Here is a 16,363-nt window from a genome sequence, read left to right as displayed (position 1 = left end):
CTATACCATAAATCACCCTGATTTTGTAAAACTATGCAGGCTTAAAGGGGTTTATGTACATATAAACACATGTGGAGGCTTGTCTTGTGCTCTGTTATTTGGTGTTAGGCAGGATTTGCAGACTTGTTAGATTCAATGGGTACCAATTCCTAACCCAAGCAGGAAACTAGTATGTAATGAATGTCTCCTGTTTTTTGTTATAAGAAAGCAGCTTAGTACAATCTTGAAATGGATACAACTTGTTCCCTTCTGGAATCCAATAACAGGGAGTGATCGAGGAGCATACATTGTTTCAGGGCACAGGCAAAGGAGGCAAAGTTAACCCCTGCAGTGACATCTTGAGAAGCTCCGTTTTAGATGGGAGCCCAACCCAATGTCATGGTGAGCCACTGCCCTTGTGCTCTGTCATGTATTAGCTGAATATAAGTGTCTGTGCAGGAAAGATGTTATACACATGCAAGTTGAATGAGGGGTGCTTATGTCAGATGAAGCAGTGGGAGCAGCCTGGATGTGCTTGCCAAGACTTGTCCAGCACAATGTCAGGAGCACATTAACAAATAAAGAGAGAATGCTTATGATAAACTGACTGCCTCTGCAGAGACACATTGCAGTTTCTTGCTGACTGGTGTCAGAGAAAAAGCTTTGTTACTGCACTAAACCACTTTAAAAAATGGCTGAATGAAAAGGTTACATCCATGGGTCAGAATAAATGATAGAAGCTCAGGAGACAGCATTGATGTTGCTGTCTACTTGCAAGTTAGCAGGAGGGCAGTCTAGACAAGTTGGAGATGTCTCAGTCATCCTCAAACAAGAGCAGAAAAAAGACAAAGCTGAGAAGCAGAGATGCATCTAAAGGTGCAGATGACTACAAGTGAAGACGCCACAGAATACCGAACCATAGAAACATAGAATCATTTAGGCTAGAAAAGATTATTGAGATCATCAAGTCCAACCATTAACCCAGGACTGCCAAGTCCATCACTAAACCATGTCCCTAAGCACTGCATCTACATGCTTTTTAAATAACTCCAGGAATGGTGATTCCAACACCTCCCTGAGCAGCCTGTTCCAACGCTTGACCCCTCTCCCAGTGAAAAAATTGTTCGTAATACCCAATCTAAACCTCACCTGGTGCAACTTGAGGCTGTTTCCTCTTGTCCCGTCACTTCTTACCTGGGAGAAGAGACCGACCCCCACCTGCCTACAGCCTCCTTTCAAGTAGTTGTAGAGAGTCCCCCCCTTGAGCCTCCTCCTCTCCAGGCTGAACAGCCCCAGTTCCCTCAGCCGCTCCTCACCAGACTTGTGCTCCAGACCCTTCGCCAGCTCCATTACCCATCTCTGGACATGCTCCAGCACCTCAATGTCCCTCTTGAAGTGAGTGGGCCAAAACTGAACAAAGCATTCAAGGTGCAGCCTCACCGGTGCTGAGAACAGGGGGACAATCACTGCCCTTGTCCTGCTGGCCACACTGTTCCTGATACAAGCCAGGATGCTACTGGCCCTTCTGGCCACACTGCTGGCTTACATTCAGCCAGCTGTTGACCCTCACCCCCAGGTCCTTTTCCAACTGGGCAGCTTTCCAGCCACTCTGCCCCAAGCCTGTAGTGTTGTATATTGTCTATGCTACACTGGACAAACTTTCTTGAACTTTTGTGCAGTTAGGGCCAACTGGATTAACTGAGGAAAGCAACAGAGGATGTACCGAAATAATTTGCTCCTAACTAGAACATGCATAGGAATTTTCTTGAGTGATCAGTGGGTTTAGGTTTTATGAATTCCTAAAATGAACATCCCTAAATATATCCCAAATGCCTCCTCCCCTTTCGCCCATCTAAAATCTGTAAGATTTTGACTCTGAAAAGAAATCAGGAACTTCATGACTAATAGTCTTGAGTACAGTACAGCCCCATGGTACCACTTCTCTAAAAAAGACCTGTTTTTTCTTCCTTAGCAATACCTGCTGCATGCCTTGCATTGTCTGCTGTAGGAATTGCAGCTGCTGGTCCTTTGTAAGGCTTTCTTCTGTTCGAAAGAGCTGTCCTTTCTCCTGTTTCAGAAGCTCCACTTCATTCCTATAAGCATCCAGCTGCCATCGAAGACTATCGTTCTCTTCCTTTAGCGCATACGCTTGGACAGCTAGAGCTAAGAGAAAATGAAAATGTGAAGAAATCAGTAAAATGGATTGTTTCCTTACAAATAATGCAGAGGACATTGTCAGGGGAGATGACAATACAGCTGAAAGCCAGTGAGACATTTCGGAGCTGAGACAAGAGCCAGCAGAGCTGAAAATGATTAGGTTCTGGCAAAGACTATTGCTGGGAAGTTATTTCCTGGGATGGAAGGAGCCATAAAGCGACCCTGGGTAATTCAAACGCTACTTGCAATCTGGCTGCTAAATTTAGGTTTATATTTTAGGAAGATCCTGGCATGCAGTCCAAAGGCAAAGCAACAACCAACTTTACAACATTTTTCCCAGTGATGTTATAGGAACTGATACAGACGTTTAGTATTTATACTAGTGCAGTGGCCAGATCTTCCAATCGGATCTGTTCTAAGGAATTTTGACTATGTAAAGTTGCTGGATTTAGTCCCATGAGAGAGGAAACACAGAAATTCCTCTCCAATCTCGCTATGAACTAGTATGTAGCAATGGTTATGAGGAACCATTTAGACAGGAAAATGATGTAATAGAGTAAAATTATGTAAAATGCAAATGCTCAAAAAAAGTGTTGGCACTACAAGAACATTACTACATTAAAGGCATTGAAAGACACTTAAGTCATTTCCTTAGGAAGCTCCATTTGGCCCCTTTTCAATTTAGAATGGCATTTTTATTACCATAACTGATAGCAGGTGTTTGTGAAGAAATCGATTAGTATGCAGGGATGGAAATTACATTTGCCAAATGACTTGCACAGTCTGCAATATAAGCTAAAATTTGTGTAGCAAAAGGCAGAAGGCTATAAAGCATGTACTAGGAACATTATTTAAATAAATTATCCAAACATAAATACATATAGGGAAGTGTGGCATTCATTAATTTAGGGATGTGCTTATTATTCTATAGGAGAACCTACTCCTGGTAGTATTTATACTTGGCAGTAGGAGTGGTCATATGGCATAGCAAACTGCCATACTATACTGTTTTCCTTCTTGGAACCTGGTAACACAACAACATTACAGAGCAGCTGTAATTAAAAAACAACAATCTACCATAGCCAATTCTATCAACATTTGGTAACTGAAGCACATAACTGATTTACATTCCTGATTAAATGATTTCAGGCTTGGTATCACAGCATTCTTTCTTGCCCACCTACAATAGCAATATGGTTAAACTCCAAATTATAGGAAATCGTATATTAACTCCATTTAAAGTTAGGCCTCCCTTGACTAGACCTTCCACAGAAAAAGAGTCCCCTGTTCTCCATGATAACATGATTCAACACAGTTGTGAAATTATATCAGCACTTAGATAGAATGTCACAATATTTCATCACCAATAAAAATGTTTTGTCTTTGGTAGGACAAATTCACCTTTTTTTTCTCAGATAATTGTAACTAGTTTTAAAATAGTACAAATGCATTATCTAAAAAAAAGTTAGCTGCTACACAAATACAGACACGGATTGGTTATTGCGCTTAATTTGGATATTATACAGAATCTCTCTGGAAGATTTAGCAACAGTTACAGTATTGTTACATCAAATTAAACTGTTCTGAAAAGCATGTAATCATCCTTCCATGACAAAATTTACCCTCAAGGAGTTGCAATGATGAGTCCAATGGGCAAATAAGAGGATGAAATCTTTTTTTTTTTTTCTTTGGTAAGAGCCAACAAGCTATAATAAAAAAAGAAAGAAAAGAAAAAAAAAAAGAAAAAAAGAGGCCAAGCAAATAAAAACTTCAGTCTAACAAATACTCAAGTCAAAATTAAATAGTTTTGGTTGGGTAGGGCTTCTAAAGATCATCTAGTCTAAACCCCCTGCCATGGGCAGGTACATCTTTCACCAGATCAGGTTGCTCAAAGCCGCATCCAACCTGGCCTTGAACACTTCCAATGATGGGGCATCCACAACTTCTCTGGCCATCCTGTGCCAGTGTCTCGCCACTCTCATCATAAAAAAGTCTTCCTTATGTTGACTCTAAAGCTACCCTCTTTCAGTTTAAAACTATTGCCCCTTGTCCTGTCACTACAGGCCTTGGTAAAAAGTCTCTGTGCTATTTGTATGCTCTTACTCCTACCAGTTAGACTCTCCCACAGTATAATTATTATTATTATTTTTTAATGTAATACTCAATTCTAGCTAGAAACTGCCTATCCTTCTGCTCTCTGAGAGCATGGAAGGAAACCATCATGGGCATACTCCAGTTTTACGTTACTTGCTTGGGAGCAGTAATTAATCTCCTGTCTATCACCTAACCCAGCTCTTAAAAAGCTTTTGAGAGCTACTGCATAAGTGGAGGGTGTAAGGCTGATGTACTTGTTAATGACCATCCCCACTGAAATGTGGATTAGGACCCAGATACAGCTGAGGTTCAGGCTGCCCTACCTGGAAAGGCTGCTGTTGTGTATTTTCCAGGTCACACTACAGCCTGCTTGGAGAACACATTCTCCTTTTTGTCTTTCTGGGTGAGTTCAGGCTGTTGAGTGGGCTGGGGACAGCATGAGAAGTCTGCTACAGGGCAGCAAATTAGGGGAAATGGAAAGGGCTATAACATATTGTAAAAGTAAGTAACCTGTAGGCGATGAACCTATTAGGGTTTAAATAATAACTCATCCAAATGGAACACATCACACTATATATAGGCAGAGAGGGTAACTGCCCATTTTTCCAATAGAAATGGAATATAGCTCTTTTACTGCTAAAAAAGTTAGAGTTGCACCTCTGAATGACATTATTTTAAAATTATATTTGGTATACCATATTAAAACCTGCATGACAGTGATTACATTGCACTACTACCAAAAAGTCCCATCCAAGGACAGGTGCCCCGTTCTTCCAGATTGCAGACACTAGAAGACAAAGGCTATGTTTGGAAGGGGTTACAACCTATTTTAAGACAAAATAGAAATATCCCAAACCTAAAATGAGAGAATAAGAATACAGCAGAGATAAGTTTGTGATATTAGGCAGCATTCTCAGAAGTGTACAATTTCTTATCAACACTGTTATACACTCTGGTGATCCTCCTAGCCATTCATAGTAAGCAATTAAAGCCAGAGTCCAAGGTAGAAATATGTCCTTAAATAAGGAGGATGCAACACATATAGCACTACTGTAACAGAATATTAAATTGTCACAAGCTTTTAAATTAATTCATTATAGATAAGAGTCCACAAATGATATGACATTAAATACATGTTCTTCCATTGTTATTTAATTTAAAGCTACAAACAGGCGTTTCCTAATGTGCAGACAGATGGGTTAGCAGAAAAGGAGAGTAAGTCAAAACCAGAAATGTGGTGGATGCCAGGGGCTCCAGCTCATTCACACTGGGTAACCGTTTTAAACAAAATCGGAAATATCCTTTGTTGTTGACTTAACATTACTATAATTTTGATATATTTTTATGCTTTAGTGTACTAAAAATAATTCTGGATTCAGACCAATGTATCTTTTTATTCCAAACAAAATATCTATTCTATATAAACTAATTATAATTTATTTTGAAATTAAATTTCATTTATAATAAATATATATAATAATATGTAATTTATTACATATTATTTAAAGAAAGGCACTTCATTGAATACTAAACTAAAATCAGTTTAGAATTTGGGGGAAAAGGGAATCTATTTTAAAAAGTAACTAATTTCCAAATTTTTGCAGAAATTTTTGCTATGACTTCACTGGCAAAGCTGGTGAATGTAGTTTTAGTTGAAAAATAAAAGTTTATTCAGCTCATCTCAATGCTACTTCTCAAGCCATTTTAAGTTTGGTAGTTATACGCACCTACAAAATCCCTCTCCAAGACATGCTAAAAAGCATTTTAGCATGAAAAGACAACAAATGCTGAAAGCATTTACAGAAGAGCTACATACAAGGAAGCTATATCAAAAGAAAACTGACAGGAATCCCGAATAGCTGCCCATGCTGCAAGCAGAAGGAAATATTCCTACCTAAACAAACACAGCTGGAAACCAGCTCAATATATGCTTTACAGAATTTTCACTGAGGGATGCAAAACGATACCTGCCAGTCTCAGAAAAGCAGCAGGAGGAAGATTAGACATATGTTAGTGGGGGAAACCTCCACATTGATATTTTGAGGACATCTAAGAGGTTACTTGATTTCCTTGTGCTGAGGCAGAAGTGTTATATACAGTTTGGCAACAGCCTCAGTAGCAAGATAAGACTCCGCGTAGCGGACCCAGGCTAGACCCAAATCAAAAAGACACTTTTTTAAAAACAAGAAGTGACTGGCTGATCAGAAATCCACTGAAGTCTAAGGACATACTCATTGACTCATGTCTCAGAAGAGACAAATTATTAACTTTAATTTTCTAGGGCATCTATCTCGGAGAGTTAGGAGCGTGCTTTCTTTATGAGTAGTACTGATCTGTACCTTTTACTTTTAGCTGGTACTCTGTGACTACATTTGTGTCATGGCACTCCGTGACTACATCACCTAATACATCATAATGTCCACTGGAGACAATGTACAGGAAGTCTTCACAGGTGTATAGGGTAACAGTAGTATTTTGTGACTCACATCATGTCATAGTGGCCAGGAAATAGAGTGAGCAACCCACCTCTCTCAATGTATCTATTTATTGAGGAAATTAGGGAGAATTCAGAATTTTCTACAGCTTCTACTAATGCCACCCACACTACGTATTTCTCATTAGATGATGTCCTAATAACATTACAATTAACATTAGCGGTAGACCACTAATTTGCATACTGGGGACACTCTTAAGTTGAATTGCATAGGCAGTAGGTTATCTCGAGTCTCAGACAATCTTAAATTAAGATCTGAAAAACAAATGAGCAAACGCTAACAATAATAACAGAAACCCTCTGTAAATTCAAGAGCACAGACTTCCCTTAGGTCCTCCCAGCAGAACTTTTCTATAGATTTTTTTCTACAGATTATTCTATACTTCTACATAAATATATCATAATACTGTAAACTTCTGTGCTTATCTATCTTCAGACTTTTGGTTTAACCTCTTCAGCAGAATTTCTCAGGTTTTTGGAACTTAGCAAATGTATTGATACAGTGATGTGGATGAAAACAGATGAAGAGCATATTTTCCCAAACCTTTCTGCGATCTGAGTTCTACTAATGTCATTAACCTAATTTCCTGACTTCAAAATAAGGTTTTAAATTATATAATGCTTCTTTTGTTAACAGCAACAAAAGCATCAAGACCTGTCAAAATGATGGCTTTTATGGTAATTTTTCGCATCACTCCCGTTGCAGAGCATTTACTATGTCAAAAGAAACCCCACCATCCTGCAAGACACAGCTATTTCTTCAAAGACTTTTCAGCTTGAGGGACTGAACAAATGTGAGAGGACAGAAATAAGGACACAAAGTCCACAGCTACAAATAAAAACAATAAAAGTTATCCCTGGCCTCTAGCTAGCTTTCTTGTTTTTCAAATAGGTAAACTATGAAGCAGTACAACTAGGGGAAAATCAGCAAGGAAAAATGTTTCTGGAGGATCTGGGAGGGCATAAGCTATGTCTTGATGCTGCAGAAAATGGGGTAAGTTACACAATAATGGCATTCCTCATTCATAACAAGATGGTCTTAGCAGAAGTATAGCATGGATGGTTTTAGAAGATGGTATGTGTTATCTGGAGAAAGGGCTCAAGTGAGGGCCAAAGAAAAGTCTTCAAACTCCCAGAAGTCAAACATGAGGTCACAAGGTTTGGGCATGAATTTTAACAGAATAAAGGCAGAGGACAGCTTCTGGGAAGAGCTAGGTGGAAAAAAAGAAAATTTTGGACCCGAGTTCAATATGTGAAGGAAGAGAAAAGGAAGCATGGTAGGACTCCTGGTGGTGGCATGAGAAAGGCGGTGGCATTTTTAACAGTTACTGAATGTAAGGAGGAAGAGTTCAAAAGTGAGTAATGGGTCCAGTTTCATGTTGAATGTGAAACTGTGAGAAGATACACTGGTGTGTGCATGCTGGCATGTGTCAGGAAAGGGTGGTGCGGAGATTGGGTCTGTATTGAAGGAAAAAACTTTCAGAGACTAGATGGGACCACTGGAGCCTCATGCATTTTTACCGCGTAAGGCTCCACTTAGGGCTCCAGCCCACAGGAGATTAAATTTTATGCTACAGTCTGAGGATCCCATCATGGTCACTCAGTGGCAGGAGGTGTGTGAGGTGATGAAAGAGAGTGACCCACACCTTGAGGTGGGTGGGGAGGTTGGGTTTGCAGGAGGTCTGTGAGGTGATGGGAAGGAAGGCACAGCCCTTATTGCAGATGGAAAGCTGGATGGCCTTTGAGGTGGGAGCACAGACTGAGCAACTGGAGAAGTGTTAACCTATGTCTCCACCTTGAACTGTCAAAGCTGACCCTCTCTGTACTTTCCACTAGTTGTCAGCTCCTGGCAGAATGAGTTGAGGCTGTTATTATCTGTAACTGCCTGGGTACAGATCCACTTGATTCACACCTTGCTTTTGTAAACTCTGCCATAAGAACTGAGCTCCAAGAACAAGTTTTAGTTACACATGCTCTGTGTGCATTCAAAGGCACTTGGCAAAGCAACTTTTTGATGGTATCTGCAAGAAGCTTTCTGGAAGAGCAAGACTAAGGTAAGACCTAGGTCGCTTTGAGGTATCTTCTCAGCCCACTTAACAACAATGTCAGGCTCCTGAATCCTCCAATATCTAAAGTGGTTTTGATCCATTGCCTCGAGTTTCTAGAGGACACTTTCTTTTCTGTATGGACAGCTACTAGATCGGCTGATCACCATCACAAATAGTGCTCGGATGTTAGCAGATAAAGCAACATTATTCTTATACTGCATTCTTTAATAAATGCCTCTTCCATTGCTCTCCCATGTTTCCACAAGAACAGGCTATGTCACTTGGCTTTTCTTTAAAAAATGCTTTGGTTAAAGCTTTGAAAGTAGCTAGCTAACTAGCCTGAGTGAACTCTGAAAACAGAATTAGAATGGTATGAAAGTAAATAATTTGGAGCAATTACAAGCTAACCTAGCCACAAACAGATTTTTCTTTCCCCCTTCAGATATAACGTAACCAAACTGAAGCAATTTCCACATTTTTTTCGAATGTTAGGCACACTTCGTTTGAGTGTCTCAGTATCTGCAAATCTAAACTCTAAGGGCACTAATCATCCTATATGAGAAGGGGTTATTGTCATTAATGTTAGTGGGAGTTAGGGCCTGCACACTGGGAGAGAGATTTACTCTTTTACAAAACTCGCTTTATTCAGGTGCAGTTGCTTGAAAGTCCTTTCCTCACCATGCAGCCTATGTTCAATGCAGAGAAGCTCATTATACAAGTTACATTCATGATGATACCAGATGTTCAAATTGAATACTCATGAGGATTATTTTCAGACTTCTTATTCACATAAAACTTGGTGGTGAACAATTAGTAAAAGGAAGGAAGCTGCCAAAAACGAAAAAAAAGAAAAAGAAAGAAAAAAGACAACTCGTAACATCATTTAACTGAAATTTTATCTATCCCGTCCAGTACAGACAAATGTAACATTTATGAAACCAAAGGATTTCTCTGAAGAGATTTTTTCTCAGTTTACAAAACTTCTTCCTGCTTAGCAGACTTCAGCAATGGCACAGTTCTTTCTAGGTTTACTACACATGCAGCTCACCAGTAATTTATGAAGGCTTATTATTTCTTGTGTAATGAAGCATATCTCTTTGCAAATAGCAGAGATTGTAGGGAAAGAGAGGGCAGATTACAGTGCAGCTGGGCCTAATAACAAAAAGTAGCACACAAATGCTGGCTTTGCGATGGACGAATGCCCCAGAGAGCCGTGCTGCCAACTCCTGTGGTGTTATGATGAGTCTCACGATATCTGACATTTTATTTAAAGCCCTGGGGAGATCATTAACTGAAAACCTCAGCTTTAAGTTTCTGGACTAGTGGCTTCCAAACTTTCTAGACTGTGGATCAGTACCGGCTCTCTGTATTTCACCATGCTCTCACAAACTCTGACTTTTAATTAAAAATGCTAACAAGGCAATTTAATCTCACTGACTTTTCCAGTCCTAGCAATAAGATGCGGATTACTTACTACAGTCTTACAAGTGATCATTACCTCAGGAGCTCAGTTTGGGTTCACTGATCTAGACCTCATGGCTGCAGAAAACCCACTTGAACAATGAACCAGCTTTCTCTAAAAGGTTCAAAAGGCAGAAAGCTAATCTCCCACTTTAAGCCAACCTTTCCACCCCTGTCTTTGTACCTTCCTCTTTTACCTCTGTCCTGGTTCTGTTCAGTTCACTTCTTCCTTCAGCTTCCAATGCATGAGTCCATCTCTGCTGATTTGCAATTCCCACTTGTCTGACATTTCCAGATGTTTCTCTCTTCCCTCACCCATACTTGTTTTGCAGTACACAATTCAGTCCCCACTTACCCAGTTCTGTCCCAGGTAAATTGCAGCATTAAGTGTTTTGGACTTTTCCTACAAAGATGTCACATCACATTACTGAAATGCATATTTGGAATTTGGAAGAGACCACCTTGTTACAATATCAAAGCCTGTCACATTTTAGGTCTATTTTACTTGACAGCATCTCTTTGGAGAACAGGAATCTACATAGCTCATAAATGATATTTTGACAGTTGCTAGTTAATCTGCCCCACTGAGATCAGTTTCTCCAGGTCACCTCTTTAAAGCAAAGGGCCCTTTTTTCCTCTCCTTTTTGGGTTGCATTTCTTCTACAGCCACCCATGATATGTACCAAGCCCAACCGAACTGGCAAATGCATAAGGGGCAACAGGAGAGGGAAGAGTTGGCTCTGCACAGACAACTGCGATGAGTGGACTGTTAGTTGGGTTGGTTGTTGTCTTGCCTTTCTTGCTTGGTTCTCCTCTTAACTAGGGGCATAAGAAGCAAGCCACCATAAGAAAACACAGGGGTATAATTCCCATCAAAAATAGTAGCAGTTCTCAATTATTTTCAAAATTCAGTATAAATCACTCCTTCTCACTGCTTATTACAGTATTTGGTTTGTGATTAGGTGAATTTTTCAGATACCTTATGTTTACCAATAAGTGCTGTCTCAATTAAATATAATTAATCAAGTACTGAATCTCTTTTAGAGGTTCTTCTTTTCTTCCTAATTGAGACACAGAACTGTTACAACACTTACAGAGACTGCTTTAAAGATGCCAGCAAAGAAGACTTTTTTCTCTAATCAATGATATTTTAAAAATGGCTGTATTCCTGTAACACTAAAAAAGAACAGAGGAGATTTTAGTCTTGAGGGTGAAGGAGTATGTTCACTCCAGTAAGAAAAGCGCTGGTTACTGGGGAGATGCCAAGTGGCATTGATGACCCTCTCCCACATCTGTAATAGAAAAACTGCTTGTATTAATGGTGCAGACATCTGAACACGCATAGCCCAAGAGATGCTGATGGATGCTCAGTGTTTCATGTATGTTAGGTTAATCTTATATATATTTCAAAAATGGATTGCATGTAGTTGTGTACATGTGATAAATTACGTAGGCTATTCAAATGTTGTATATAGGTAAACCTCTGTGTAGGTGGGTTACTGATGGTTACTTCTTAGAAGTCAAAGTAATTGCTGTATTTTTATTCACACTTAAACAATAAAGACTGGTATTTGCAAGACACATGGCTGCATTGCTGCTGTTGGCATTTGAACTAGGAATTGCATTCAGGCCCAGCACCACTGTGACAACTTGGAAAAAAATAATCTGTAAGTTTTACAAAGATGAAGAAACTGTCATTGCTACTTGAAAACAAGCTTGACAGTTTGCACGTGAATCCCTCAATTTGTCACATTCATTAAGGAAGAAAGGGCTGATCTGTGTGTTTTAAGTGACTGTGGTGGTTTGATTTGTCCTGATTTATATGAGGCAATTTTTTTTCATAAACATAAAGTGCTTTCTATAAATGTGAGGATAAACCACTTCTGTACAAAATTCTATTGCACCTTAAATTGCAGGAGAGAATTTCTCTGGCTATCTCTGACCTTGTATTGGATTGGAGGGCTGAACTAATTTTTCTTTTGAAATTGTGCGTAATACTGAAATACTTGTTCAGTTATTTTGGCCTTAGAAAAAAATAACCTTAAATATGGGAATATGTTTCTACCCCTTTAGAAGGCATAAGCAAATGATCAGATAAAACTTGTAATTTCTTGACTCTCACATTCAGAGACAGCATTTCTTGAGCCATTTATCCCTTATGTGAATGGAAGGGTGTCCAGAAGAGCTGTATCTGCAAGCCAAAACCCTCTTTTCTCCCCTCTATCCTGCCTCCAGCACACTTAGTATCTACAAATAGTGGCCACTGTGCTTCTCCATGATTTAACATGTTTAGTAGGTTTTTTCTCAGCTAGAAAAATAAAATGTGTTGCAAACTTGTAGATGACAGGGTTCTACAGAGCTTCCAGTCCTTTCAGAAACAGACATTTTTTTTGAAATTTGCAAAAAGTGTGTAGCTTTGAAGAAGTAACTGTAAAATACTCCTTGTACAGACTTTTTGCGTAAGCCACTGCTTAGGACTTTATATCTGTGGGTGTTGAGTAGAAGGTGAGTGCAAATACTCTGAGCAGCAGAAAATAGCTTGTGGGATCAAGGTCTAACAGCACAGGCATCTCAAAACCTATCAACAAAACATGATGAGGCAGATGACTATCTGATAATAGAACAACATGGGGAGAGCTATTGCTTTTTATCATGTTCTTCCTTGACTGTTAAAAGTGCTCACTTGTCTCCAGAGCTCAGACAAATTTAAGAGGGAAGACAGTCTCTATCTGACACGTGACAAAGAAGCAATGAAGAAACTGGTGTGGTGGACCAGCAACCACCCAAATCTCTTCAGAGAGATCCCTGGTTGACGTGTGAGGTGGGCATTTGGCAGTTGTAGAAGCAGTTCAGCAATCAGTGCATAAAAGTGCTTTGAAGAAATGCTTGGCACAGCTCTTGCACCTGGTGAAACTTGCAATGCATCAAATATGTGGAGGGCTGAATAAATAAACAAAAAAGTTGCAAATTATTTTGCCCATTGAAAGGCAAAAAAAAAAAAAAAAAAAAAGAGCCAATTAGAATTCCTAATTAAAACAAAACCAACAAACCAAACCAAACCAAACCACCTTTCCTTTAACACAGAAAAACAAATTTACGTCCTTTATAGTTCTGTATGCTGGTGTTCAAGGAGTCACATGCTGGAATTAGTGGAGAAGTGGAATAAAATGGTATGGTCTTGGTATGATATCTAGTTCTTCAGTCCCTCATTTCATACCCTAGAGGACTGTTCTTTGTTTTCTCTTCTCTCTGCCATGAATCTAAAAGATTCTAAAAGAAGATCACTCACCTCCAAGCCGCTTTGAATCCACTTGGCTTTCAACTTTATGAACCAAATCATACAATATATTGCTATACTACGGGTATGTGTCGTTAGAAAGAAGCTTATAATCTTTACATGGTCTTTAAGCCAAAACCAAAGAGTAGGACATTATGAAATTCCTCAGAATGCACAATTGAAGCTACAGCCTAATTATTTTCCTTTGTCACCCCTTCTTTTTCTGATTGATGGTTGTATTATTATTATCCTCAGAATCTAGGATTCATTCACCAAAGTAAACCAGCATCACTAACTAGCAGTAGTTTTGAGAGCTTCTGTGGTCATCCAGCTTCAATGATGAGCTCTGTTGGGCCTGTTTTTAACTCCTGGCAGGCAACCTCAACACAGACTGCCAGACAGCTGGACACACAAGGAATAAGAAGCTGCATGCTTTGAAAAGAAAGCTTTAAATGCTTTGGAAACTTCAGCCAGCCTTCCATGTCTCATGACATAAGGATGCTCCTCAAACCTGCAATTATGAGTTTAGAAGCTTGTACTGGCATTGTAAAAGACTCCACTTTCTGATCATTATCTCCTCTGACACCTTGGTAATGGCTGATGTTTCTTGGATTTAACCATGAATAAGCAGGTACCTCAATCTCCACCTCAAGCAGTATCTGCAAGCTTCTCTAAGATGCTGGGGTGAAAAGGGTTTCTAAAAACAACAGGGCATGAAGGGCAGCATAATTAAGAAAACCTAAACCCAAGAGCTTAGTTTAAACAATAATAGAAATGATCTTTCATTGGAGATCAGAAATAGGGTTTAGGCTGAAGCCACTCTTGAAGGAATCCGTTCTTCATGCTCTGCTCAGAATCAACTGTCTTCACTGTAATAAATAGGGCTCATTCTCTTGAAGGCTAAATATAAGAGTAAGAGCACAAAGGCTTTATATTGGAGAGGGCACTATAAGGAAGGTCACTTTACAGAAAGCATGAAGTGTCATTTGGAGAAGAATGCTAATACCAGCTATATCAGATTGTGAGGAAGCTGAAAACAGCATATGTTCTAATATTGTCTTTTATTGATTTTGCTGCCAACATCCCACTTCAACAATGTTACAGCTGCACTTCAGGATTCTTAATGGAGGGGGATGGAGAAAATCAATATACAGAGCTTGCCTCTGCTCCCATAGAAGTCAATGCGAATTTCATTATTAACTGCAATGAGCACAGGACAGAGTTCAGACTGTTTTGTCACTTTGTTTGGTTTTTCTTTCCCTTTTTATTTAACCTCCTAAGGGGCAATGTGTAGTGCTATCCTGTGTTTTAGAAAAGTCCCATTTAAATAGGCTGATTCCCCATCAAACTGCAAGTTTACACATTCAGAAATGATGCCTTGCTTTATGAAACCTAATGAAAAATTATAGCCTGTATCCTAAACTGGGAAAGTTATAATAAAAGATATAGGATTCGAAATAAATTCTAATAACAAAATCATTTCATTCTTAAAAATATTTTCATTCAGATATAAAGCAAATAAAAACAGTTTAGCTTTCACTGACTTGTAAAATATCACTTTCAATGTGTATTGTTCACTCTATTACAAATAGAGGAGATGCACCCAAACTTCTTTTCACTAGTATTTTAATGCTATTTACACAAAACGCCATATGCTAAAATTATCTCCAAAAATTATAAGCATCATCTTCATTCCAACAACATGCTGTTAATTTTGTTCTAGCATGAACGCAAAACATATTTTAACATGCTGTCAGAATGAGATACTAAGAATGTCAATAAAATGACACTAAAATAAATGTAAATTTAGATTGCTGTCACAAGTGGCTGCTTGGTTTTGTGAAGATGTTAGGTTGCTATAGCATTTTCCATAGCAACTTTGCATCTTATTACATAAATAATCCCTCAGTGTCCTTAAAGCTTACTAAAAACAGGATTAAATCTATTCTCATATGTAATGATCCTGCATAAAACCTTATCAGTATGAAATACCCAGAAAACGTGATAAAATGTAATCTAGATAATAGTATTTCTGGCAGTTGAAAAGCATCAAAGCACAACAGACTTGTTCTGTAGTAAACGGGACATCCTCCTAAACCCCATATTAGGAAAATTACTTTGAAGTGTTTGTTTCCTCTGAAAATTGAGAGTTTAGTTAACCCCTTCACTGCCATGTCCACAGGACAAGCACAGACCTTCATCCCAAAGCCGATGTGTGCGTATGATCCAGAGGAATTGGCCCAGTACCTGGGACCGGACTTTATTCCTCAGGGAAGACAGGCCTGACAGCTACCTTCAGCCTGATTCATCAAGGCATTTCTGCTAAATTCAGCTGCACGAGAATCACAATTAGAGCCAAACGGACTTAAACCCAGTGGCATAAAATTAGGCCCCTGCCTACATGCTTCCTGAATATCAGCCTATTTTTGTAAAACCTATGGGGAAAATGGAATGCATTTTAAGGCACAAAATTGGATTCTGCCTGATGATAACAGTTCTGAACTGGCACGCTGTGAAAGACACTAGAGCAGACTTTTCCCTGCATAGAGGGAGTAAACATCTTGTGCTGCTTTCTAGTGATCATCTCTGATGGTCCCAGGGAGCAAAGCTGATTGTCTGTTGTGTCCGGAGCATTTCCATTCAAAGGGAGGTTACTCCACTGGCAGAGCTCAAAAGGGTTGTTCAGCTGTCTTCTCTGGCCCGAGAGAGGATCATGTCAGTGTGGTGACAATTCAGAGCTTCAGTTTTTAAATACATTTTTTTTCATGAGATTGCTTATAAAACCTGGTTAGTAGCTTCTATTAACAGGGTTTATTTTCCTCTTCATGTGCCTTTATATGTTCATTACTGCAG

General features: G+C 39.2%; 1 protein-coding gene across 2 annotated transcripts in view; it reads right to left on the bottom strand.

Moving 5' to 3' along the window:
* ENOX1 (ecto-NOX disulfide-thiol exchanger 1) overlaps nt 1-16,363 on the bottom strand; it is a 369,827-nt gene that overhangs the window by 42,765 nt on the left and 310,699 nt on the right. For both annotated transcript variants that reach the window (XM_037378075.1, XM_037378076.1), the window contains one exon: nt 1,958-2,142. In XM_037378075.1, the coding sequence (XP_037233972.1) occupies nt 1,958-2,142 (185 nt within the window). The remainder of the gene's footprint in view (nt 1-1,957; nt 2,143-16,363) is intronic.

Source organism: Falco rusticolus, chromosome 2 (assembly GCF_015220075.1).
Source record: "Falco rusticolus isolate bFalRus1 chromosome 2, bFalRus1.pri, whole genome shotgun sequence".
In the NCBI taxonomy this organism is placed as follows: Eukaryota; Metazoa; Chordata; class Aves; order Falconiformes; family Falconidae; genus Falco; species Falco rusticolus.
This window is presented reverse-complemented; position numbering and strand designations above follow the sequence as displayed.